This window comes from Vicugna pacos, unplaced genomic scaffold (genome assembly GCF_048564905.1).
Source record: "Vicugna pacos unplaced genomic scaffold, VicPac4 scaffold_21, whole genome shotgun sequence".
NCBI classification, from domain to species: domain Eukaryota; kingdom Metazoa; phylum Chordata; class Mammalia; order Artiodactyla; family Camelidae; genus Vicugna; species Vicugna pacos.
Window position 1 is genome coordinate 9,328,492 of NW_027328742.1, and position 26,292 is coordinate 9,354,783.

Consider the following 26,292-nt stretch of genomic DNA (forward strand, 5'->3'; position numbering starts at 1 on the left):
AAGTTACAGCTGTCTTCCACCCAATATTTACAAAGAAAAAATGAAAACTCTAGAAAAACTGGAAATGACTCCAGATGATATAAATTCTGAGGAAATTTCATACTAGCCCCAAGTACTGAAGCAACGGCTCCAAGAAATGTAAAAATAAAAATCAATAATTAACGCTTTGCATTGAAGAGCCTGTAATTTAAAAAAAAAATGCTTTGATAGCCATTATTTCATTGATGCAATGGTAAGTTACGGTTTTTATCTTGATGCCTTTTTTTCAAAAAGCATTCTCGATTTTTATCATTAGAGGTGAAGATGGAACCAGAGGCCTGCTCACTTCCTGTCATTCAGGTCCGTAGGGCACAGCAATTTAATATTTGTAACCCACTACGAGAGAAATCTCTGGTGGGCACCCCGAGGGAAGACAGGGCACATACACATCCTTCACGCAGGAGGATTTCCAGGGAAATCTGACACCCGCCCTGTGTGCGTGTGACGCAGGGTCCGGTGGATCTCTCAGCTGACCCCGTGGCCGAGGGGCCGAGCGCTGGCCTTGTGAGCGGTCCCCCTTGCAGCCTGAGCACAGTTATGATTTTTAAAATGTACCCATTTTCGATGGTCACTTGGGTTTCAATAAAAAAAAATTCTACATGGACGTCCTCAAAGTTAAAACGAAATAGATACTGTCTGCTATCAAAGATAACAGCCCAAACATTATCACCCCTTCACGAAGGAAAAACGAAGGCAAGGATTTTCCCAAGGCACAGCAGAATGACAGCAAGGAGGTCTGGCTGCTTGGGGTGGCAGTCCTCCAACTTGAGCGGACCCGGGAGCCGGCTCTACAGCAGCACCTGAGGGCCACGTGGTTTTGCTGTTGGTTGGTTTTGGTTTTTTCGTCACTGTGGGTTGAAAGGCACACTCTTCTTGTCCTGTGCTTCTTGAAGGATCAACAGGCATGAATATTTTCAAGGTGAGGGATGCATAAATTAAAAGATATGTGTATCCCCTCTTCCAAATCATGACTTAGGTGAAAATTTGATACAGAATTGCAGACGGAATGACCACCAAACAAAGCAGGAGCCGACCCTGCACACTGATTTAGAGAGGCAAATAGCAAACTTAGCCATAAAGCTCCCTAAATTCCTAAATCTATTTATTTGCCTGAACGTAGTGTCTAGCCCTAACCTTAACCCTAACTCCAACCCTAGCTAACCCTAGCTAACCCCAGGGTTAGGGACGGATGGACACAGTGCTGGGTCAGGGTCCACTATAACGCAGGCATCACGAGCATTTAAACTCGGGGGTGCACTAAATGATTTTGTATTTCACACCTTAACAAAGTTCAGAAGCGTTAGCGTGGAGTTGTTACCTTTCTGGCAGGTGATAACTTTTCTCTGCAGCTGCAGGCACAAGTCATTTAGCTGGTTGGCATGCCAGTGTTTCAGAAACACTTTGCGAACTCCGATCTACAATGCAAACAGCAGGAAAACATTTAACAGCACGAAGATGGGGACATAATCAGGCAAGAGAATCTTCCAGAAGAAGATTAGAAGAAACAAACCTAACAAAATTAATTCCAGTACATCATCCTTATTTTTTTAACACGATTACATTTAGTTAAAATCCCAAAGGGTTTGTTCTAATAAGTATGTTTGCTGTGCGCACATGGTCACTAATGGTTGCAAATACCCAGACACTGCAGTTGTGGTTGTACTGTGTGGTGCAAGAGACAAACACTGGCCCTGACCCTTTGTGGGAAGAGTCAACCGTTCCTGTGAGTGAATTCCCAAACTCCAGGGCTAAACCCCGTCTTGCCTTTCACAATCCCTTTCTTTCTTTGACTCAAAGCAGGGAGGCTGAGACTATGAAAAGGAAACGCGAACACACAAAAAGACCAAAACCAAAACCAACACAACTTAAAGCTGACACACGGAATCGTTGCAGTTGTGTTTTCCACTACACCATGTATATTATACATTAGAAGCTTACGCAACTGCAACTACAGAAGCTCAGCATAGAAGTGGAAAGTCTCAACAGTCGCCCCTGAGCAGTCGGCCCCCAAATGCCTGCGTACCCGGGGGCTGTACGATGAATATTCTCATGTAGGATTTTAAAAAGGGAATTTCAGCGTGTACCAAATCACTTTTTACTAAAAGCTCCGCATCTAGGTAAGCCTGTCCAAACGTGTTATTGATAAGGACAGCTGCCAAAGAAAATTCTCAAAAACATGTGACAGCAAGCCACATCTGTGCATCGTGAAAATAGGTTTCTTGTGCGTCACGTGCATTTTCCAGGAATTCATAGGACCGCAGCAGGCGTGAGGCACGCCCTTCGCAATGATGCTCACAGCCTTTGGGGGGGGTTGCAGATGCAAGTAACTGCAGGAGAGCTGGGACTGTGACCGAGGGACACCATGGAAGTCAGAGGCGAGGTTCTGTTAGCTGAGGAGCAGACACTGTCCGGGCAAAGCTCGTGGTGCATTCACAGTCCCCCCCTCGGCGCTCGAGACAAACATCCTGAAAAGCAGAGGAAGACTAGCACGTGTCCCCAGGACAGAGCCATGCCACAGCCTGCGTCAGCATCACAGGGACATGTAAAGTGGGCCCGGACGCTCACCGTGAGGTGCCAGGAGGGCCCATCGGTCAGACTTGCCTTCAGAGTGCTTGGCCAGAGATGGTCTGTGAGGCTCTTTGCAGGGAAACTGAGTTTACTCCAAACACAGCTCGTCACGCCTCACCCTTCCGTCTAGTTCTCCCCATAGCCATGATCTGCTGTCTTACTGAAACACACTTTTGCATGAGATCGGAACTGTGTGTCCTGGCAGCCAGGCTGGTTGGCTGGATGGACTGAGCGCGCTCTCGACCGCTCTCCTGTTTGGGGGCTGGCTGACCACACGTGCTCCTTCATTTCCTTTTCTTTCAGTCAGTTGAAATCCGAGATAGTCTTTGGAGTGGGCGGCCACAGTGAACTGTTGCTTTTCCCCCATTGTATTGCCATTCTCTCTTCCTAGTTATTTTCCACAATTCATTTCTTTTTCCTTCCCATCTGCTGACTTCCTTTGGCAGCCAACAGGAAGAACAGTTGGTCCTGTCTGCGTGCACCGCGGAGCAGATCTGAGACAGGCGCTGGGAGGAGGCAGCGTGTCATCTTTCTGTTCATTGTCGACTCACTGCAGGAACCCGAATCCCAAAAGCGAAATTCATGCAAACCTGGGTTCCAAAATGAAACTCCAGAAGACTTTTGGGCACCAAAGCTACAGGATGAGGAGAATCAGCAGTGACCACTGGGAGAGCTGATACAGGGCAGGGCACACCCCGGGGACGAGACCACCGGCATGGAGACAGGAGAACTGGGTTCTAATTCTACCCTCTTCATTCAACAGAGACCCTTGGCAGGAAGACTGCGGGACGGGATGACTAAGATCTCTTCTAGTGGCGTTTCTAACAACCATCCAAAACCCAAAGTGAGTTTACCTTGAGAGTTGTGCTAGATCTGGGGATACGGAAGAGGTCCTCCCTCTCAAATGGCTCCTCGTTTACTGGGGAGGGTCAGCAGTGAGCAGACCCAGCAAGAGCGCATGCTCGGGGTGATGCCAGAGCCACGCCCACGGGCCCTCGGAGAGGGAGTGCTCACCAGGATGGGCCAGAACTCACTGAGATGCACACTGTCTAAGCTGGTTAGTCTTGAAGGACAAACAGGAATTTTCCAGGGTTGGGGGGAGATAAACGTGGGACAGAAAAACTAGGCAAGAAGCAGAAAACAACAAAGTCGCCTGATGCACAGCCGTGTGCAGAGCGACGGGGGAAGAGACTGCAGGTCCGAGTAGGGGCCACATCGTGAAGAATAATCCTGGAAACGTGGGGATTTTCCTGCGAACAACATGTACACACTGGAAGATTTAAAGAGGATCCTGTCTACATTTAATAAAAATAATTTTGAAATTGTATTTGAAATTTATAAAGTTCCTGCTGAAATGTGGCTGGAGAATGGGCTGCTGGGCTTGGCCTTATGGGGCGGGACACTGTAACGCAACGAACGACTTAGGTTTGGAAGAGTCTACGGCTGTCGCTAATCCGTTAGCTGACTGCTGTCAACCCTTCACCCACTTCCAGGAGTGCAGCTTTGATACCCATTCCTCTGCCTCCAGACGGGTCTGGATGACCTTCATTTGTATCTCCAGAGCACACTGTAAACGATTCTTTATTTCTCTTATTGTGCCATGCCGTGCATTTGCCATTACACATATATATTTGTATCTCCTGAAGATTATGAGGACATATTCTGGAACTTCGTAAGTGGTAGGACTGCGGGGAAGGTGGATTCAGATTAGAAACAGGTGATGAGGAATTGCGAAGTCCTGGTATGAGATGAGTCATAGCGACAGATGATCATGTCGTCAAGGAGGGAAATACGGTGCGATGGACAATGAAGGCAGAAGCCAGACCCTGAGGTCATTCAGCGAGCTGGGGGTGAGTCATGGAAGTCGACAGGCCATAGACCAAGAGATGGGAGGAAGGAGAGAAAGAACCATAGGACAGGAGGCTGGGGAGCGATGACTCAGCCGACCCTCCCCTGCACTCACACGAGGAGAATGAGTGAAAGAGAAGCCCTGTAATAGAGTATTTTCAGGGAACAGCCAGTTTTCAGTTTACAGATGGCCGCTCACTCGGAAGGGGAGTAAATATGGATGAAAATGGGTTTTTCTCCCCAAACATTAGGGATTTCATAGTAGCCGACAGTGGCAGTTAAGAGGGGTCTGAGTGTTTCACACGCGATCTGTGAGTCAGGCCAGACTCCGAGGGAGGAAAAAGGCGACTTTCTGGGGTCGTTATGCCCATGAAAATTCTCCCTCCCGCAGTAAAACCAAGGGCTTTGTAAGTGAGGGGGGCTTCTGGGCTTCTGAGTCGGTGGGGGTGGGGGGGAACGCTGAATCCACGCTGCAAGTGTCCTGCGGAGACACAGCTGCAGACTTCGAGGCAGCGGCCGGGTGCGGTGCCCGCATTCACAGCCAGGGGGTTTTAACAGACTCTTCACTCAGCTACTCGGGTGGACTTCACAGTTTCCAGCAGGCTCGCTCATCCATTCATTCATTCGTTTTTAATTTTTACTGTTTACCGTTTGACTTCTTGGCAGATGACCTGTATTTGGAGATGCTCACTAGAAATCTGAGCACTTGTTTGGCTTTGCCGGCCTTTTAGAGATGCCATGGCTGTCGTCGACACTTCTTCTGTCCTTGAAGAATGAAAGTAGCCACTCAGTAGTATTTCAGATTCCTTCCTCAGAAACCATTCTGAGTAATACATTTTAGTCCCCTGCTCTCACCGACGCTAAAGATTAGTGGGACATAAACCTAGGAACCTATCTTCACCAGGAAAACCCGGACAAGATCACATGGATTCTAACTTTCCAGGGATTTACATTGTCTGTTAGTGACACTGGCTAAGGGTCTGATTTTGTGTATGTAATGAATTCACGTACAGTTACTCTGTAGTCAGTGCCGTGAATCAAATCCAACAATTAAGGCTCGCCTGCCTGAGACCAGACGTTCAGATCACCAACAGTCTTGATCTGGGTTGTGTTCTCTTACAAACACACGTTCTCACAGCCAGACAAGGAGAGGCTGACCCGTCCTCCCTCCCCGTGCCCTCCCCAACGCAGCGTTCCTATCTGAGATTAAAACCTGAATGTCATCCTGACTCCTGTGAAAGTAAACCATCTGTGAATTAGAGTCAGCGCCATTTTTATTCGAAAACAATCAGTTTTCTTTTTCTTTTTGAAGTGACAGATTTTAAAAGATTAAGCAAAACTGTCATGGATGACTTCGTAAGTTTCAGTTCCCGTTTTCCAGTTTTCGGGGATATTTTCTTAAGAGGTGTAGGCTGTGGGAGCACAAACAAGGGCTGGCTGGACCATTGCCATGGGGCGGGGTGGCCTGGAGGCTGAACTGGAGAGGCAGCGAGGGCACCTGGGGGTCCTCCGCCTCCAACTCCTCACCGATTGCTTCCGATCACGGAGATGCAGACAAAGGAGGAGGGCAGGGACCCACACTTCCTGTTTCCAGGGCAGGGGGTGCGCATCACTGGCCTCACCTTTTCAGGGACACCCACCACGTGACCACCCCTTGCTGTTTGGGGGATCGTGGGCAAAATTACCTTCAGAGTGATCTTTCTGAACATCAATCTCATTATGTTACTTTCATGCTTAAAATTATTTAATAGCAGGTCATGATTTTCAGGATAATGCTCAGATTCTTTTGAAATGTTACTAGACTTCCTATCGCACGAGCCTTCTTCAGTACATTCCAGTTTATCTGTTCTCAAACTGAATCATATTTCTTACTGTTCCAAAATGGGAACTTGCTTTTCCCACCTCCAGCCTAATATAGACTATTTATTTTTCCTTCGTACCTTTCTCTAAATCATCTACTAGATAAGCTCCTGTTCATCCTTCAAAACACAGATGGCTTCACGAGCTCTCAGTCTAGCGTGTATCTTGTAAATTAAATTCATTAAAACAGCTTATCTATGTCACTAATAGACCGTGAGATATCTCCAGAATACCACCGAATTCCTGGTTTTGTCATTATTGGTCCACCTGTCTGAATGTTCAGCTTGACTGTGAAATACCTGTAGGCTAGGATAATGTTGGAAAAATATAAAGGTCATAATTGGCAATCTTAATATGTGAAGGAAAGCAGACGGAATGATAAAATGGGGGAAGCGGAATTTCAAAGAAAGCGATTTGAGTGGACACTAGCTGTAATGTGAACTCAGATATGTGAGTTTTAATTTATTTCAAAGACTTAAATCTTTAAAAAGTTAAATCTATTGAAACTATATGGATTCATTCATTTTATAGAAACGCACCCAGTGCTGTTCAAGAAACAGAGATGTTAAATTCCGTATTTCTGGTGCCATCACAGTCTGGTGTAGGATCATTGCAAACCCAAATCTAGAGCTTACCGCGTCCTCTAATTCTTTACCTGCTCGCTGACTCACCTTGCATACAGTCTCCAATTTATCAATGTTCCAGAAACCTTCACTGATTCTGTACTGCCTGTAAGCTCAAAAGCATACTTTTGAGTTTAGTGTCCACAGCCCTCCATAATATGCTCTTTCCTCACCTCGGAAGACCTAACACTTTTTACTCCTCTAAAAGAGGTGCCATTGATCCTTATTCCAACCCCCCCTCCTCCCTGAGAGCAGACAACCCGAGTGAGACCTGTGCAGGCAGGGTCCCGGGCCCACAGCTCCTGACGCACAGAGCTCTCACTGATGACGCCGCCGCGGCCGCCACTGTTGTCAGCTGTCCTGCTTTGTGTCTGGGTCTCTAGTTACTGCACGGATTTCATTCATGATACTTTATTAATTATATTTCAATGAGAAACGGTTTATGGGGAATGCTTATATTTTTCCTGCAACATGCTTTCTCTTTGTTATTACAGATAAAAAAATTAGTCTTTAAAAAGTTTAATCTCCCTTGTTCTAAAAACATCAGCACTATTCAAATAGATATGTCCTGTTTAAAGCCAAGATGCATAATGTCATAACTGCATTAAAAGTATTCAGCTTCTTTCACTGCAGTGTTAGAATTTCAGACAAGATGCCCCGGTACCTCTTAAAGTGCCCTGCCAGTGTCAGTCTGTTCGGTTTCTAAAATAGCTTTATTTACAATGATAAGAACAACACACACTTTCATGTGTTTTGATGTCTGTGTCACTCTCCCATCAGACTTGTTTTCCTTCCTGCTGATCTGAGATGTCACTGTGCTCCTTTAAAGCACAGTTCATTCTGCTTTCATCATGCAACATACTTTCCGTACCTCCCAGGTAATCCCTTCCAAACAGAAACAGCCCCCCAAACCCCAGCATGTCCACATGCTCTCTGTGAGCCGTCCTTCACACATTCCTGCTGCCTCGTCATTTCACATAGTGCTTACATGCATTGTATCTCATCTCCTTCCTGGCTTTCTGGCTTCACATTAATTCAACTACCTACCTTACTATCTGTCTGTCCTATTCATTTATTCACTTATCATCTATCCATTCATCCCTTCATCCATCCACCATCTGACCCTCCCTCCATCCATCTCTCCATCCCTCCCTCCATCCACTCTTCCATCCATCCCTCCACCCACCTATCCAACCATCATCCTTCTATCCATTCATCCCTCCATCCCTTCCTCCATCCATCTTTCCATCCCTCCCTCCATTCATTCATCTATTCCTCCATCCATCCCTCCCTCCCTCCATCCATCCACCCATCCATCCTTCTGTCCATCCACCCACCCATCCATCCCTTCATCACTCCCTCCATGCATTCATCCACCCATCCATCTGTCCATCCTTACATCTATCCATCCAACCATCCATCTACCCATCCATCCATCCTTCCATCCCTCCCTCCCTCCATCCATCCACCCATCCATCCTTCTGTCCATCCATCCACCCATTCATCCCTTCATCGCTCCCTCCATGCATTCATCCACCCATCCATCTGTCCATCCTTACATCTATCCATCCAACCAACCATCCATCCATCCATCCATCCGCCCATCCACCCCTCCATCCTTCCATCTCTCCATCCACCCATCTATCCACTCCTCTATCCCTCCATCCCTCCATTCATAAATCAAACATTTGCCAAGGGCCTTCCTAATACCAGCCACTGTGCCAAGCTCTAGGACCACGAGGATGAATAGAACATGGTCTATCCTTTCAGGAATCTCAGTAAAACAACCATTTTAACTAAAATCGATCTTTCCCAGGTTTAATTCACATATTTCCCCCATTTGCATCCTTGATTCCTGAAGTTTCCACAGAAGACCACAATTTTGCCTATTTCTGTTTATTACTAATATTTTGGTATTTTGCATTTTCATGGTAGAAATGTTCTAATGTTCAGTCTGGCTCTGAATGTACTTTTAAACATCCTCAAATGATACATTTGGACTAAAACACAGTTCTTTTCTCTTTGTTATAAATAGACTATTCTTGAAGTTTAGCTTCAGCACAGAAAAGATAATTACAGCCACACGCATCTAGCAGAGCGCTGTATCTTCTGGTATTTGAAGGAGGTGGTTTGGTTCGAATTACATATAATTACAGGTTAAGAAAAATTAATTACTCTCACCTAGAGTGGTCTGACCTGTACAGCAAGCACTGAGGAATGAAACTACTATTTTGAGCGTAGCAGTGAATTACTCACTATGGGCGCCTGCGTGTCACTTTATTACGGGAATCGTATCAGTGTGGTCAAGAACGCTTAAAAGAGAAAGCCCCTGTCCTCCTCCCAGAGTGACCCACTGTGAGAAGCAGCCAAAGCCAAACCCTAAGGAGGCCGCTTGGCCCCGAAAGCTCAGAGGACGCCGCAGGGGTGAGCACGAAGCACCTTCAGTCTGTCTTTCTAACAAAACGGCCTCAGTGGTGCGGACGACGGTCACCTGCTGCACGGAGCGTGTGTGACGCGTGAGCAGCAGCAGAGGCGGCGCCGCGCCCGCCGGGCTGGGGGCGCGCTGGGGGCGCGCAGCCCTCGGCGCCTGCTGCCCCGGGAAGGGGAAGGCTCCCGGCCCTTCGCCCGGGCGTCTGGTCTTACATGGCTCATCCTTAAGAGTGCGTGTAGATATTTTTTAAAAAACCTCGCTTTCCTAATTCCCCAAACGTTTGCTCCGTGGCGTGTCCGCGGCTGCTGTGCGCCGCGCCCCGTAATCCGGCCGAACCGGCTCGCGCGCTCTCCTCCCCGGGGGCCGGGCCCCTCCCAGCCCCGAGCGTCCCGCGCGCCCCTGGCCGCCAGGCTCGCTCTCGTGAGGGGGGGCCGGAGCACGGCCCGGTCTCAGCCAGCGGGCGAGCCACCCGACGGGCCGAGCTGGAGGGTCCCGGCCACCCCCAGCGGCCCCAGCGGCCCCTGCCCTGCCCACGCTGCGCCCCCTCACCTGGGCTACTCCTCCGTGAGGTTCGCTGCCTGGCTTCCCGGCTCTGGTCTTGTGTTCCAACAGTGCATTTTTTCATGTTTCAAGCATAAATCAGATCACGCTGACACCCTCCTGCCGCCCTACTGATGGCTTCAGGTTGAACTTGAAGTAGAACACTGCGCTTTGCTTGCACACGTCCCGCGGGCTCTGGCCCCTGCGTCCCTCTGAGAACCCATCTCAGCCGGGAGACTCTGCCCAGAGGGTGAAGTTGGTTCCTGATGCGCAAAAAGCCCCTTAGCAACAGGGTTCGTGGCACATGACTGTGAGGGCTTGCTGAGTGAGCACACGAAGACTAGACGGCGAACAAGAGGTGGAGCTGGATTCGGCCCGGACGTGGCCGCCACCCCCCCAGTGGCTGTTGAGAGGCCAGGTTGTCCAGGAAGGCTGTTCACTGAAGGGCCACCAGCCACTGTGACAGCTAAGAATCTTTTTGTCTCCCAGGAGTATTCTCTGACTTATTTCTCTCTCTGGGTGGAGGAGGGTGACGGTGAGATGACAAAGGTCGAAGAACACTGCCCTACGGCGTCCTCTCTCCCCTTCTCACCGGAGCCCAGGGCTCCACCATCCTGCCCCCCTCAGCTCTCCCGGGCAGCCTCCCCCTTGGGTCTGGCACTCCCTGCTCCCACCCCAATCCTGCATCCTGCCCCATCATGTCACTGGCTCCTTCTTGCCCTCAGAGCTCAGCCAGAGCCTGTCGGGTTTGGAGACACCCGTTATGATCACTGCCACCTGAACTAGGGACACTGTGATTGGCCATCACGGGGTCTGCAGTGGTCCCCTCCAGGTGAGGGATTACAGGAACCTAACCTGTAACTATCCGTTTACTACTTATGGCCCCCCCACCCCCACCCCCTGACTAGACCTAAGGCCTGTGCTGGGGGACACAGCGTTCTTCCTTACCGTCCCCTTACAACTGCCTCGTGTGACTTCAGGACAAAAACGGGGCTCAACACACGTTTACTGACTTGCTCAATCAACAGACCTGGAATCGGAGGAAGGCAGACTGATTTCTAAGGCATGAAAATTGGATTAAGAGTAGGCAGTTTTCACATCACAATTGTTGAGTGCCATATTACACTCGGCCTTTTGTTCAATGAAGCTGAGAGGGAAAACACAAAATTGCTTTAAAAAAGAAACCATCACACATATCAGCAGGACTTGACTGTGGGTCCCTAAGGAACGTGTGGTAACAGGTGGGAAGTCAGTTCATTCATTCATTCAACAAACACTGGTTGAGTGTCTATTATGACCCAGACCCAGGGGAAGTAAGAGTGAAACACACACACATGTGTGACAATATATAAGGAAAAAAGAGAAGTCCTGTTTGTCCTCAATAAAATTCATGGTGAAAGGGAAAGAGACACGCTTTCCAAGAATCCTCAATAAAATTCATGGTGAAAGGGAAAGAGACACGCTTTCCAAGAATCAAACATCTGAAATGTTCTTTTTAAAAACTGAGTGAGCATTTGGAGTACTACTGTCTCTAGGTAGTTCAATTATGGGTGATCTATATTTTCTTCTTTAATTTTCTCTATTTTTCAAGTTTCTTATGAAGATGGAGTGCTTTTAGTACAAAGTTATATTCATACATCTGTGTGTATATATGTCTTTAGTACAAGAGAAAAAAGGAAATAAATATAAGTATATATATAGCAATTCCTGGATATCATGCCCACAGTACCAAGAGATACTCTCAGATTGCTAATTTTTATTATTTTCAACATTAATAATGCCAGAGAAAGAGGAGGAGTATGAGAAAAGGAGTAATTTCACAGACTCTTTTCTAGCTTGCACCTTCCAGTTGATTTACGAAGTGCTCCTTGAGTAATAAAACAAAGCCTATAAACCATTAATTTATTGTACTAATAAGCACCAACGGCCCTAATACAATTGTCTTGTCCTGGAAAATGTACAGAAGGTGGCGGGTGCTTCAAACTTTAACAGTTTCTTGCTCTTACTTTTATTATCTTTTCCCTACTGGACTATTTTAGATTAATGAAATAATAAATCCTTCATCCAACTGATTTTATTTAATGTTATGGTAAAATCTTAATCTTGCAATTCTCTGCACTGGAGGAGTGAATCCTTCAAAGACCAGCAACGAAATCGAATTGAAAATGACATTAGAGGAGGATGATAAAGAAAATAATTATTGCAATTACTTTTTGTGAATGAATAAACACAAACAGGAAAAATAAATTTCATTAAATTTGGACTTTGTCTTTGGTTATCTCTCTCAGAGTCTGTCTCCCTTTCTCTCTCTCTCTCTCTCTCTCTCTCTCTCACATACACACACACACAGTACTCAGCATCATACCCCTATCCCGTGGGTAGCTGAGATACAGTTAAAGTTCTAATTTCATTTCTCACTTCCTGCCTGTAGCATCCTGGATGAGTCACCGGAAGCCTTCCTGCATCTGACTCCCCATCCTTGCAGTGTTAAAGGATACGTGACTCTTGCTAAGGTTATCATCTAAACTTCTCCTTCCAGGAGGTCCTGGAACAGGGGTCATGAACACCTGCTTCGAGGGCCCAAGGACACTCTTCTTTGTCCACAAAGCTGCCTCCACCCCTACAGTTCTAGAAACCTGTCTGGAAAGACAGTGAACCGTTCTGCTGTGAAAGCCTTGCTGGGTGGGGCCGCCCGCCCTGCAGCCCTGGCTCCTCCCTGGCTGGCCGGTGCCGGGGCGGGAGCGGTCCCCGGGCACCGTCGCGGGAACCGGCTCCGGCAGATTTGTTTCTCTGCTCGTCAGCCCTCCAGATGGCTCTACCGTGAATATAGCATTCGAATAACTCCACAGAAGAAATCCTCCTATAGCCAGCTGATTCTTATAAAACGTGTGAAAATCAGATTCTACCATTTACTTTTCCACTTAGAATTAGTTTCAAAAGCTTTCCCTTCACATAAATGACATAACATTGCAAAACAAGCATGTTCCACACGGGCCTAAATGCCTGCCAGTCACTGTTCCATGGCTTAGGGGAAATCAGGGCAGAAAAAGCTTATTAAATGTGTGGTCACCAAAGGGAAAGTGGGGAGGGATAAATTAGGCATCTGCGATGAGCAGATACACACTTCTCTGTGCAAACAGATAAACAACAAGGTCCTACTGTAGAACACAGGGAACCATATTCAACAGCTTGTAATAACCTATAACGGAAAAGAATAGGAAAAAGGATGCATGTATATATGACCAAATCCCTGTGCTGCACCCGGAAACTAACGCAGTTGTAAATCAATTGCACGTCAATAAAAGCATGTACAGAGTCTGCAGGGGTTATTTTCAAACGTACCTTAATGCAGGACTAAACTAAAAATGTACCTATTTGGAGAAATAAATACCCGAATAATTCAGAAAGCCCCAAATAGCAGAAGGTTAATAACCAGTGGCTTAATTTAACTTGTTTTCAGACTACTTGGATTTTTTTCCCACAAACGAAGTAATTAATAGACTCTTTGTTTCATAAAGAAAAATACATCTGGTGAGAAGGAACACAGTCCCAGAAGGCATGCAGGGTCCACTCAGAGCGTTTCAAGGACCTGCTATTCCTTTTAGAACAACTTACTTAAATTCTGCCCTGGAATGAGGACACAGCTCTGACTAGTCCACTGTATTTTCGAAGTGTGCCATTTCGTTGTGAACAGGAACAAGTCACCACCGAGCAGGATGCCTTCCCAGCCATCACTACATCACGCTTTATTCACTTTGCCTCGAAATGAAACCACCTCACGGCAAAGTGGAGACGTGGCAAAGGGAGCGAGGGCACGAGTGAGTTTGCCGAAATGTGTGGTTACTGGTTTGAGTCGTGTGCAGATTCCTTTGAGAAGTAAGGGCGGTGGTGTGAAATGCACCACAGGTGAACTGTTTTTGGAAACCAAAATGCTTCAGGGAAGCTCAGGCAGTGTGATGTACAGTTTCCTCATAAATGTTTAAAATAATTAATTTGACCCTATACCATATCCCACTTAAACTGTGTTTATGTAGTGGCTACTACATATTTTAGAAGTCATTTTTAATTACAGAAGGAAGGCACACATGCATTTACCTCCTAAACACAGATATAAACTCAAATTCCATTTGACTCTCATCTGAACACCATTCGCCAGGTATCAGCACTGTTAGGTGTTTGTGACTTACTCCAGATAAAAAAGAGTTCACATAGGTCTGCATATCCATACAAAGTATGTAGTAGCTTGGTGGTTTTTCATTGACAAAGACTGATTTGCTGGCCTGGCAAACATATGCTGAGCGTCTGCTGTACATCTTTCTGTCCCCTGCTGGGGAAAGAGCAGGAAACTGGGCAGACGCAGCCTCCTGCCATGAGCTTGTCACCGCTGGAGGAGACACAGGCGGCAACTCTGTCAGAGGCACAATGTCAGCAGTGAGAGCAAGCAGAGGGCAGCGCGGGGGCACGGCTGTGGCAAAGCCGGGGGCCTGCCAGCGGGGGGGGCTGCCAGCCGAGGAGGGGCTCTGCCGAATGGTCTAGGGTGACCGTTCTTGACCTGCCTTCACCCAAGCCGGGACCCCAGGGCCAGCATCCCCCAGACGCACATCTCCACCGTGAGCCATCGCCACCCCTCCTGTTCCCTCTGGACGCCCGGAGCACCTAAGTCTCGGCTCTCAGAGTAGAACTGACTGTAAACACTGAACAAAGTCAAACATCTCCTCCCTAGATCCCACCTCCTCTCCTTCCTTTCCTCCCTTTCCTCCACCTTCTTTTCTTTGCAAGAGGCAGTCAGGACCTAGCCTCTGAGAGCCCCGGCTCTTTAAGGGTCGGTGGGCTGACCATCTGAGTAGGAAAGATTCCAGCCAGAATCAGCCAGCCGGGAAGCGGCCAGCTGGTTTCCCCTCGGTCTACAGGGGCATCAGAAACACACAAGACAGTAGCGTCGGGAAGCAATCTGCTCCGGCTCACGGGGGAGCCTGCCCGTGCCTTTGATCAAAGCTCATGATGCATGACCTCGGCCCTTCAAACCCTGCAGTCTGAGTGGAAGGACTTCCGAGGACAGCCACGCGGGAGGACTTCCAAGGACAGCCACGCGAAAGAATGCAGGTCGAGGCGAGGTGTTGGGGAGAACACAGTGCAGGAGACGAGGTCCAGTCTCAGCACAGTGGCCTTCCCACCAAAGAGAAGTGTTAGCCACACGGCGTATTTCCAATGATAGGCTGATCTCTAAGATTCTATTTTCTTACACCTGAAATGAGGTCATTACTGCTCACCTGTCCACCTTGCTTTTTCCACATGGAGTTGTCATTAGGTTTAACTTGAATAAAGCAAAAAAAAAAAAACCCTCTGAATAGTTGTAACAGATTCCAAGGATGAAAAGAATCATCATTTATGAGATATTGGAAATTGCAGAGCTTCACGCACTGACTGAAACCCATGACCACATAAACAGACAGCTCGCGTGGACCGTTAAACACGTGCACAGCACTGGAGGGAGGAGGTCCCCAGCCTCATCGGAAGCAGGAGGAAACCCCAATGTTCGCCTCCACGTACAGAATTGCTATAACCTGTGAAAGAACAAGGAAGATAGAGCTGGAACCCTGGCGCTGACGATCGGAGGCTCCCTGTGCTGGCTCTGATCGGCGCCCAGGAGGGAGAAAGCAGCCTCCAGAGATCTCCAAGGCCCGTCAGGGCCACAGTGAACGGACCCCATTTTTAGGAAAGGGAACTGAATTTCGAGCTAACAATCTATGCAGATTCACACAGCAAAAGGTGACTCCAAGCTCTGTAGGTTCTGGCAAGGCTCCTAAAAACTATGGAAAAGAATTCAAATCCATCTTGTGCGAACCATTCAGAGTCAAAGGATGAACACTGGCTGCTTCACAGAAACGTGCGTTGTGCCTCTTGGCAGTCTGAGAACCACGCTGCGCGTCGGAGGACCATCCACCAGGACCTTGCTCCTGCTTCACATAGCTCCCATCTCCTCCTTGTCCTGAGGACCCTCCCACAGGAGGGGTGGCAACTCTTTCTGCAACTTTCAACCCATTTCACAGAGTAGCTTTGCTTTTGAAACAAAGGAGTCTGGCTTTTCTGGGTCAGAAATAAATGGTTTTTTAAAAATTCATTTGCCGTCTGACTAGCACAAAAATGAAATATGAATAAGCTGTATTTCCATGAAGCCAATGATTTGTCTTATAGCATAAAGGACATGAAAGGTTTCATCTTGAAGAAGCTGAAGAAAGAAGCTGGAGAAAGCAGGTTTTCCTGACTACTCAGTATCGATCGTGTAAGCAAACACTATCATCAAAATGAAGACTTTTCTTTTTTTTCACTTTGTCTCGTATTTTTTGCCTCCTTTGGGGAGGGAAAAAGGGAGGGAAAATGAACTAGTGTAATGAAATGGGAGCTCTTCCCCAATTCTTATTTTGATGCACTTTTTCAGTCCCCATGTGTGTTTCAGTGTAACACCGTCCTCAGCTGCAACTTCAAGGGACCTCGCGCACACAGGCACGCGGGCGGCATGGAGGCTGTGAGGTGCACTGCTTTGCCTCCCAGCCCCCCCACGTCTGACCCCGCACCCTGCACAGGTGAGTCGGGGGACTGACGGGCGGCCAGGCACTGTGGCTACCGCCAGGCATTCTTTTAGTGGAAGAATTGTTCCAGAGCCCCTCACTTTTCCTCGACAACTCAAGCTTCTTTCTCAGCGTTTGATAAATCTTTCTTGTCTGTGAGTATTTTCTAAAGAAGAAAATGCACTGAGAAAATCTTAGTGTTATATATATTCACGAACCACAACTCTTCGAATACTGACTTAAAAGTTCCGACAGTGACTCAGTTGAAATGACTTCAGCTGCCTTCGGCTTGTCGTACGACTGCGTTCTAGAACCCCACATCCTATGCCACCGACTCCAGAGCAGTGTGCTGACATCATCCTCTGCTAGTGATTCCTCCTTCCTCCTCCTTTTTTATCCAGTCCTTTGGCACGGATGTGCAACCATGACTGTTACAGACTGTGAGCGCCCTCCTTCAGACCGCTATTTAAAGTTCAGCTCCATTATTAGTTTAAAAAAAAAAAGGAAAGAACAAGGGAAAAGGTAATAAAGGCAGAGACTGGGCGGCACAGAAAATTAAACCATGACTCATCGATGCTAAAATTCTAGGTTCTTAGTTCCTCGTCATAGATGGATGCGGGCGTCAGTGTCACTCCGGATACTCCCCCTGCTCTGCCTCCCCTGGACCACTTTCAGACACATCGGTAATTCAGAGCCTCCTGCTGACGTCACGTCTGAAGTGTGGCACTTGTTTTTGGCCTCGTCAGTTACCAGCCTTTTCACTTGTAGATGCCGTCTCATTATTACGTTTTAAAAAACTGAGATTTATGTCTGCTTTCTAGTAATTGTGATGCTTTGCCAAAGCCATGAGCACCACGCTCTTCGCCACCTGTGTGCTTTCAGATGCTCCAGAGCTCGAAGCTTCCAGTGATCTCTCGTGTCGTGGATGGTCGTCCGTTTCCCAGGCTGTGCTGACATTTCCTTCTTGGTTCTTTTACGTTTCAAATTCCCCTTCCTCACACTGGTCACGCCGGCATTCTAGGTTCTTAAGGGATTAAACCAAGTCCGGACTGACTGAGCCCTCGTGTTTCCGGGGAGGCGTCCCCCGCTATTCAGTCTCCTGTGACTCTGTCCTCCTGGAAGCCTGGCGACCCCACCAGCCACAAGGGTGACGGATCGCAGTCAGACATTTACAGTTAGGGAGCTCTGGCCATTGACTGAGGTTGGAGGGGCAGTGACACTTCCAGTGCGCGGTGGGTGAGAAGCAGGGCAAAGAGAAACAGGACAAAGGAGCCCAAACAGGACCTGGGGCGCCTGGGAGGCCCGGGTCTTACAGAAAACTCGGAGAACTCCCGTAAGAGCCAAGAAACCAAGGCTCGGTCCCCTGACTTGACTCCTCTGACCTCTGCTACCTTTGAGACAGTCCAGAAAGCCTCAGTGTCATCGTGGGGGTCTAAGATGGGGGCAAACGGAAGGGCTTTAGAACCCCCGCCCTAAACAGAGCCCCTGGGTCCCTGTGTTTGCTGCTGAGACCAGCGAATCAGAAGGACTGCTGTGTTACCAGGAGTGCATGAGCACCTCGCCTTGCCAAACACATCACAGCGACTGGTTTTTTCAGGGGAGACTCTGCTGGTTCCCTGCGATGACTCAGCCCACACACAGAAAACCCTAAACTGCTCTGGGAGGAGCTCGGGGGTCACCAACCTGCCAGCCTTGTAACTTGCACCGCTGGAGGGCGAGCCGGCATCTCTCCTCGGGGGACAGCATCTCGGCGCCTGGGAGGGTCTCGGCCACCGGCTTATACCTGCAGAGAGCGCGGGGACAGGAAAGCAGTGACTGGATCGGCCAAGAAAATGATTGTCTTCAACAGGATGCCTTTGTTACCCTGTCTCTTCAGTTCTCTCCCCTTTTGACCGAGCCCTGTGAGCCCCTCAAACTCCGTTCATTGTGCGTTTCACATTGGACAGCTGTGAGGCAGCCCTTAGGCTTCACATGGAAAATGATTACAAAAGGGAGTTCAATGTATTTTTCAGTCCTTTCATGTGTGCTTAGTGTGACCACAGAGTGATGCAAATTATCGAAAGAAAGTCTGATGAGAAGGAAAACCAATTAGTTTTCATTTAAATTTTTAGAATACTCTTGAACCACACCTTTTAAGATGTTCCCACTTTCTTTATTAGCGTTTGAGAGTGAGTCTAGACGTAGTTAGAATCTGCAGTAAAGGGGTGCCCCAAACGCCCACAAGGGTGTGTCGGTGGGAGACAGAGTAGCTCCTCCCCTACAGAGTAGATTTTGAGTATTTTAAATCTTTCAGTAGGACATTCTAGTTTTGGGAAGGTTCCTCTGAATAATTACATTTCACTCCCTGGCTGAAATTCATGGCTATGCAAAGGTTTCTTCTGGGTTTCTAAAAAAATGCCTTTCAAAATTATGTGATCCATTAAAAAAATCTTTGTGAAATTTCCCTTTGCACTTAGCGCATCTAACACAACCTGTAAGCAAAACTGCGTTGGTTAGAGGAAGGGGGAGGGGGGGAGGAGGGGGAGGAGAGAGACAGGAGAAAGTAGGAAGCGCTGGGTTGCTGCTCCTGGTTGCGCTGTGTGTTTATGGTCCTCACTCTGGGCTGCCCTGGGAACTCAGTGCCAAAAATTAAACCACCGAAGTTTTCTGTTATTTTCTGGATAAGTCTCAGCTTTTCATCTAAGATTGTTGCAGCAAACCTGGCATCTTCTAAAACGAGTCCTTTGTTTCCCAAGGGCCACTAAGGAAGGAGGTGTGTTGCCTCCACTCTCTGCCCACCGGGTGCTGGGAGGACGGGCACATCCCCCGCGGACATACCGCTCCTTCATTTCTACAAGAGCAGTGGTGAAATGAGGTGCCCAGCACAGGGCAGTGCAGCGGGAACCGTGGGTCTGGCATGTCCCATAAATACGGAGAAAATAGACTCATTTGACTTTTTCAGCAGTAGACATTCATTCCTTCTCTAAAATCCTTTTAGCATCGCCACCGAAAACTCACTCTGTTATCTGTCCTGGATTGAGAATTGTCAGAATCTCACCAGCCGTGAGTTGGACAAAATAAATACACCAGCATCAGCAACCTCCCTTCCTTCTCATACACAGATTTTTGCCCATGTTATCAGGTCAGGGTGCAGGAAGGAGTAAAATAGTCAGCTCCGGAGGCAGAACGTGAAATTGTCGTGCCAGAGGCAAGGCTGTGAAAACCCTTGTTCGTCATTTTGATCACACGGAATGGTCTGAAACGATCTGCGGATGATGGAAGTGTTCAGTGATTTTTTTTTTTGATAAAAAGCAAGAATGTGGTTTTATACCCAGCAGGCACGTAAGTTGGCATTTTTTTTTTGTTTTCTTTTTTAACTGGTTCTACTGTGGTTGCTGCAGAGGAGAAAGGGTATTACCGGGGTAGAACAGAGCAGAGGAAGAGGGTATAATGGAGTGTGGGTGTGGACGAGAACTAGGAGTAAGGTGTGCCAAGGGCAGTGGAGGGACCACCTGAAAGGTTGTGAGCACCCCAAGGAGATGCTGGTTCTTCACATCGGAGCATCACTGGGCAAGCCGGGATGATGCACTGTAACGTCAGAGGGGTTCAATGGCAGTAACTGATAACTGCACAATGTGTCTGAATTGGAAAGAAACTGGACTGGGGATCCAAACCCAGCTTCAGCTTCCAACTCCACAGCAAATTTCCCACAAGGCCCTAGGCAAGACACCTGGCGGGTAATTCTCCCCTCTCGGTCCTGCCCCGGTGTGCTTCTCAGGACAGGACACAAGTCAGATGCTGCATTACGAACATGAGTTTAATTCTTATCCGTCCTCAGAGTGTGTGAGGTTCCCAAGGATACAGGGCCATCTTTGCACCTGCTAGCTTGCCTGTGTACGGGGAAAGTGTGATAAAATGATGAAAGGCCGAGGACTGGGCTGGGGGAGTGGAGGATGGGGTGACATCTTCTGAGCACTGAATGAGGGCAAGGGTATTTTCATAGGTCACGTTGCATCATTCCTGGAGGATGCAGGGGGTCCAGAGGATCTCTTCTGATAGTGAGAGAGCTGGTCGTCACAGAAGTGAAGTCACCTGCCCAAGTTCACACAGAGATGACGTGGAACTGTGTCTCTCCCCCAAAGCATAAGTGAGTGTGACCTTATTTGGAAACAGAGTCCTGGAAGATGTAATGCAGTTAAGATGAGGTCATTAGGGTGGGCCCCAAACCAGCAGGACAAGTGTCCTTATAAGAAGAGGAAACGCCACGTACAGACAGAGACACATGGGGAGGCAGAGACTGGAGAGATGCAGGTGCAGAGATTGGAGTGACACGGGTGCATGGATTGCTGGCCACCACCTGTAGCTGGGAAGAGGCCAGGCAGGGTTCCACCCAGCCTCAGAGGGGTGTGGCCCTGGTGACACCCTGGTTTTGGATTTCTGGCCTCTAGAACTGTGAGAGAGCCCGTTTCCTTTGCTGGAAGCTCCCCCAGTTTGGGGTGCCTCGTGAGGGCAGCCCTAGGAGCCTGACACGGACGGCTGCAGTGGTTGAGCTGGACTCGAACCCAGGGCCACCCGACTCCAGGGCAACGTCTCCAGCAGCACTGCGGCAGTCTCGGCAGGATGGAGGGAGCCCCCGGCCCCACGTGGCTCCAGAGTGAAAACAGGATGAGACGGCGTGAAAGACCGACCCGGCAAACCCGACGGTCACCCCCGGCAGACGGGACAGGCAGAGAGGACACACTCGGGCCCTGACCTCTGGGTGACTGGGCCCCTCCTCAGCAGCGAACTAGAACTCATAATGACACAGGCTCATTCAGGCAGTCAGGAAAATCAGCGCGTTTCTACCATTTGCCCAGAGTCACACAATGAAGTGAAATCACTCAAATGATCTCTTTATTCTTTTATAATCGTCTCATTCTGGAACTTGGCTAATTATCACTGAGAACTGAGCTGACATAATTCAAGTATCTGAATACGGTACGGCATTAACAAGTCAGAATAAAAATCTGAATGCTTGGGGCTCCCCCCCCCATTTTATATTGTTCTTTTGACACCTAAAATGGTATAATTCTGACATTTCAACTGAAAAGACAAAAACGTCATCTCAGGCAGGGCAAGGTACTCTGTCTCAGTGTAATTAAAAACATCTGCCTTTGGGGATGTGAGTGGCATCTATCCGCGGTGTCACTCGTTTATCACTGCACTGACACACGACCGCACTGAAACCTCACGGTGGTAACCAGCCTGAGCCCGGCGCTGCACGTATGTCCCGAGCAAGGGTGGGATTGGAGACGGAGGTCTCATTCCTCCACCCTCCTGGCCTCCATGGTCCAAGAGGAGGCCACCTGGGCCCACTGGAGGTCCCTACACCAGGCTGACACCTGCCCTGCGTCCCAGATCAGCCAGCCGATGGTAAGAAGTCAGTGTTAACTCCTCCAGCAGACCCCCTCTTGTCTCATCCTGGTTTGGATGAGGGGCATGACTGGGATCCGGTCCACGTCCAGAATCAAGGTCCTGTCGCTCATTCATTGGGCTCATTCCATCCATCAACTAATGCTGACTGAGCACAAAATATCCACCGGGAATGCGGGAGGAATGAAACAGACTAAGGTCCTTAGAGCCTAGGATGGAGACAGACAGACACGCAGATGAGGAGGGATGTCAGATGTGAGGAGAGAGAGGGAGACACACAGAGCAGGCAAGGTTTTGGGGCCGGCGGGTGTCAGCTGGGGAGGAAAGGGAGGTGGCGCTCTCTGGGGAACAGGGCTCAGAACCCAGGGCACAGCAGGTGCAGAAGCCCGGGGTGGGGCATCGCATGCCTGCTGGAGGCAGGGAGGGGCAAATGCGGTCGGCAGGCAGGTGAGAGGGAAGGTGGAGGGGTCGGATCCACAAAGCAGCCACACGGGGTGAGGACAGGGGTCCCGCAGGGGACTCCAGTGACTTCGGCTGTGACTCTGAGAGTCCTGGAGAGGGAGCGAGGGTTTGAGTAGACAAGTCACATCACTTGACATTCACAGAATCGTCGGAGCTGCCAGGCTGCGAGGGGCCCCAGGGAACAAGCAGGCGGCGGGGAGGCTATCTGGAGACCCCGCCCACAGCCCCGGAGGGAGGCCATGGGAGCGGTAGGAACTGGCTGTACCTCTGTCCAGACTGGAGGCAGACCCAACAGGCGCCAGGATGTGTATGTGAGGGGAAGAGAGGACGACCCCAAGTTCTTAGGCCCAGGAGGCAGGAGGATGAGCTGACACTCACTGAGCTGGAGCAGACTGGGGAGCTTAGTGATTTCCCGGGACCAATGCCGCATAAACAAGCGGAAGGCATCAGTGCCACTGAGAACCGAAGAGGAGGGGGCACAGAGAAACTCCTCAAAGAGGAGTGGGCCCAGCGCCAGCCGACAGCCCCGAACGTGGCTCCCTGCCTCCCTGGGCCAGCAGCCCGGCGGCGGTCAGGTGCTTCTGCGTCGCGTCCGCCTGCCCGACCGGACAGGACGTGCTGACCGCTCAGGAAGCTGGGTCTGTTGCTGTCGCAGGGCTGAACGCTCGGTGTTCTCTTGGGGCTGAAACTGAAACCCGGGCTGGATGCTCCATTTGCCTTGTGAACGTGTCTCTGACAGCTTCCAGCCTCCCCCACTGCCAGCCTCCATCCTGAACTGCCGACGCGTAAGCGTGGGCTCCCACAGCAGGCTCTGCCACAGCTACTGAAAACCGCAGCGCACATATCCTGCTCGTCAAGTTCTGCTTCCCCATCAAGGATTCGAGGACGCCGACTCCCTGTGGACTCACAGGATCGAGAAGATGACAGTGAAATGATAACGGACATGACCATACTTTACAAGATTCTAAGGGGCAGAACCACACCACTGCTCATTTTCATTCTGGGGTCCCCGTATTCTAAGAGGAACAGATTGACGCTGAGGTAGCAGAGAAATGCTAACAATTAAGAAATGTAACGCAGAACCTAAGGGAAGAGCTGAAATCAGCATTTCTCTCGTCTAAGGCGGTTCTTCCATCTACTTTTAAGAAGAACTTTGTGGTCCTAGACATGAAAAAAAAAGAGGTTATGCAGTGACTGTAGACATCAGGGTAAACACTGCAGTGACTCAACTGACTGTCACGAAATTGTAGTCGTCGCCTTAGGAAGATGCAGGGTGTGTGTATCAAGCGAATGCTTAAAAAACTCAGGTGTCTCTGAAATTGCTTCTGTTTGCTGAATATTTCCTCCATTCTCAAGGAAAATTCTGCTGTGAAAGTTTTAGTCCCGTAACCTCTTAAAATTCAATTCTGTTCAGCAAATATTCTTTGAGGACCTATTACGAGCAAGATACTCTGTTAAAATTGGGAGTTCGAGATTTGCAGATACTAAATACTGTATATGAAAATAGTAAACAACAAGTTTATAGTGTACAGCACATGGACCTGTATTCAATGTGTTACAGTAACTTATAATGAAAAAGAACATGAAAAGGAATATATATATAAATCTGAATCACTACGCTGTAAACCAGGAATTGACATGACATTGTAAACTAACTATACTCCAATAAAAAAATTTTTTAAGTGCTGCAAAAAAAATATACTCTGCTAAGAAATGCACTGGTCACCAATGCATTTTGATTTCGCTGCATATGATCAAACATACAACATGACATTTCTTGGCCAAAATTATATCTTAGAAAAGACGTGGTTTCCTTATTTCAAGACCTCATGGCATTTGTCTTATTATGTCTTATTTAGTTGGGACAACAAAAGAATGTTGGAGGAGAACCGAGAACCTCCTTATCCCTGAGGAAGGCCTGGATCATCCACAGGAGGAAGACAGTGGGGCGCCAGGGAGCTCTCAGTGGAGGGAGGATGGTGGAGGGAGATGGCCAGTGAGGGGGGCGGGCAGGCGGGGCTGGGACTGTGCGATTTCCGAGCAGCCAGGGAAGGCAGGGCTGGAGGTGTGGTAGGCAGTGTGGAGGGGTTGAAGTGTGTCACACGGGGAAGGGGCTGCTGGAGTTGTGACTGGGGACTCAGACAACGCCCAGAAGAAACCGGAATCCTGTGGCATCGAGACATTAGCAGATGGTGGAGAAGTGCGAGGACTGGGTCTGGTGCTTCAGGACACACGTAAAAGGAGAGGTCAAGGGCTTGAGGGCCAAGTGGAGTCAAGCCAAGTTCTGGGATGCTTTGCTTTCCAGAGGCAAGGAAGAACACACAGACTCCATAGGCCGGCTTGCAGACGCACGCAGGTCCTACGCTCTGTTCGTGCTTGTTTTTGTGTGTTTCTGTTTTCCTCCGGGTGACCTTTTCCGCGGACGCTCAGCTCTCACAGGATGAGGGCACCACTTCTTCTGGACCCACGGCCTTGGTAGGGTCCTGCGTGGTCTCTCTTTCCGACACGCAGGCCACACAAGCAGCTGTCGGGCCGCGGTTAAACAGGGATGCGTTTCACGGTTCTACAAGCTTGCCCGGATTGTCACCGCGCCCTCATGTTCCTGCGCTCACAGTAAACGCAGTGCAGGTGCGAGGCGTGATTTTCTAGCTCTCTGGGGCTAATTTCCAGCATTCAGAGCGCTGAGTGGTGGGCTGAGCATAACAGCTGCCTAGCAACGGGACTGACATACATCACAGAAACAGTGAGGGATGCAGGAAAAGGAGCACAAGTGGGCTTGGAGAGGAAGGGAACCGATTTCACCGTGGGGTGGGCAGGGCGTGAGGGGAAATGAGACCAGGCGGAGGATTTGCAGAAGTGCTTCTCAGTGAAAGAGGATCACTTCTGTTTCCTCTTAAAGGGAAGGATGTTCAAGCAAAGAGATAAAATTGTCAAAAAATCGTCTTATTCACCCCCAAATCTATTGTGTTCTCTAAGCATGCCCGTTCTTTCTCTCCTTCCATAACTCTAAGGTTTGGACATCCCACCTAGGCTGGCGGGTCTGTCCAGGTGTCAGCCCCCGCGTAGTCTGCCGGTGGTGGGTGGGCTCTGCGGGGCCTCCCCCAGGCTCACACTGCAGAACAAAACCTGAGCTGCTCCCATCCCACATAGAGCTTTACCATGTGCACCTGCCCATCGCCCCACCCCATCTCCCACCAGCTCCCCACCGGTCCTCCGCATCCAGCCAGTCAAACCGCTTCCACCCTCCCCACCCACCTTGCACCTGCTGGACCCTCTGCTTGGAGCTCGTCAGCCTGATACCGTTTCCAGGGGGTTCACCACCTCTGCTCTCCAGTCCCCATGACCTCCCCCTGTACATTTACAGGAAGAATGGGAGGGGGATGTTAGCTATGTTTTGCAGTGGCTTTCGGGTCTCCTGGAGTGTTCAGACCTGGAATTTGGTCTCGAGTTAATTTTCACGTCTACTGGGACTAACATTCAGCTCCCCAGTCTCATCGGGATCTGCGTGTGACTCTGCCGAGGGGAGAAGAGTCTTCACATGAACACCATGACAGTCTCTGGCCCACTGCTCAGCCCACCAGGCAAGACTGAGTTCCCCTCGCTTTCCAAATTGTGGTAAACAGGCTGCTGTCACCTTTAGAAAAAGAGCAGATCATTCAAAGACACTGTGGTGCTTCACTTTCCCATGGGCTTCCCAGCTCAAGAGCCCCCAGGAACAGGGTCCTTGGGAAGAGTCAGGGGACAGGGCAGAAGAGCTGCCCCACTGATGTCACCCTGCAGCCGCATGCCCCTGACGGTGCTGTCGGGGCCGGGGAGCTGGGTGACCAGCACAGTGAGGGTCCTCCCTGACTTCCATGTGCAATTCTCCAGAGTTCACAATGGGGCAGGGGGAGGCAGGGCAAGGGGGGGAGAGATGGGGGAGGGGGACCCCAAGGAAGAGGTATCGGGTGCCTGTAAATGT

The 26,292-nt window shown here is 49.3% G+C and overlaps 1 protein-coding gene across 1 annotated transcript in view; it reads right to left on the reverse strand.

The window, feature by feature from the left end:
• The window catches only part of LOC140694343 (unconventional myosin-XVI-like), a 148,212-nt gene that overhangs the window by 67,695 nt on the left and 54,225 nt on the right, over positions 1–26,292 (reverse strand). The window contains 2 exon segments of the mRNA XM_072957621.1: positions 1,358–1,454; positions 18,162–18,261. Coding sequence (XP_072813722.1) covers positions 1,358–1,454; positions 18,162–18,261 — 197 coding nt within the window.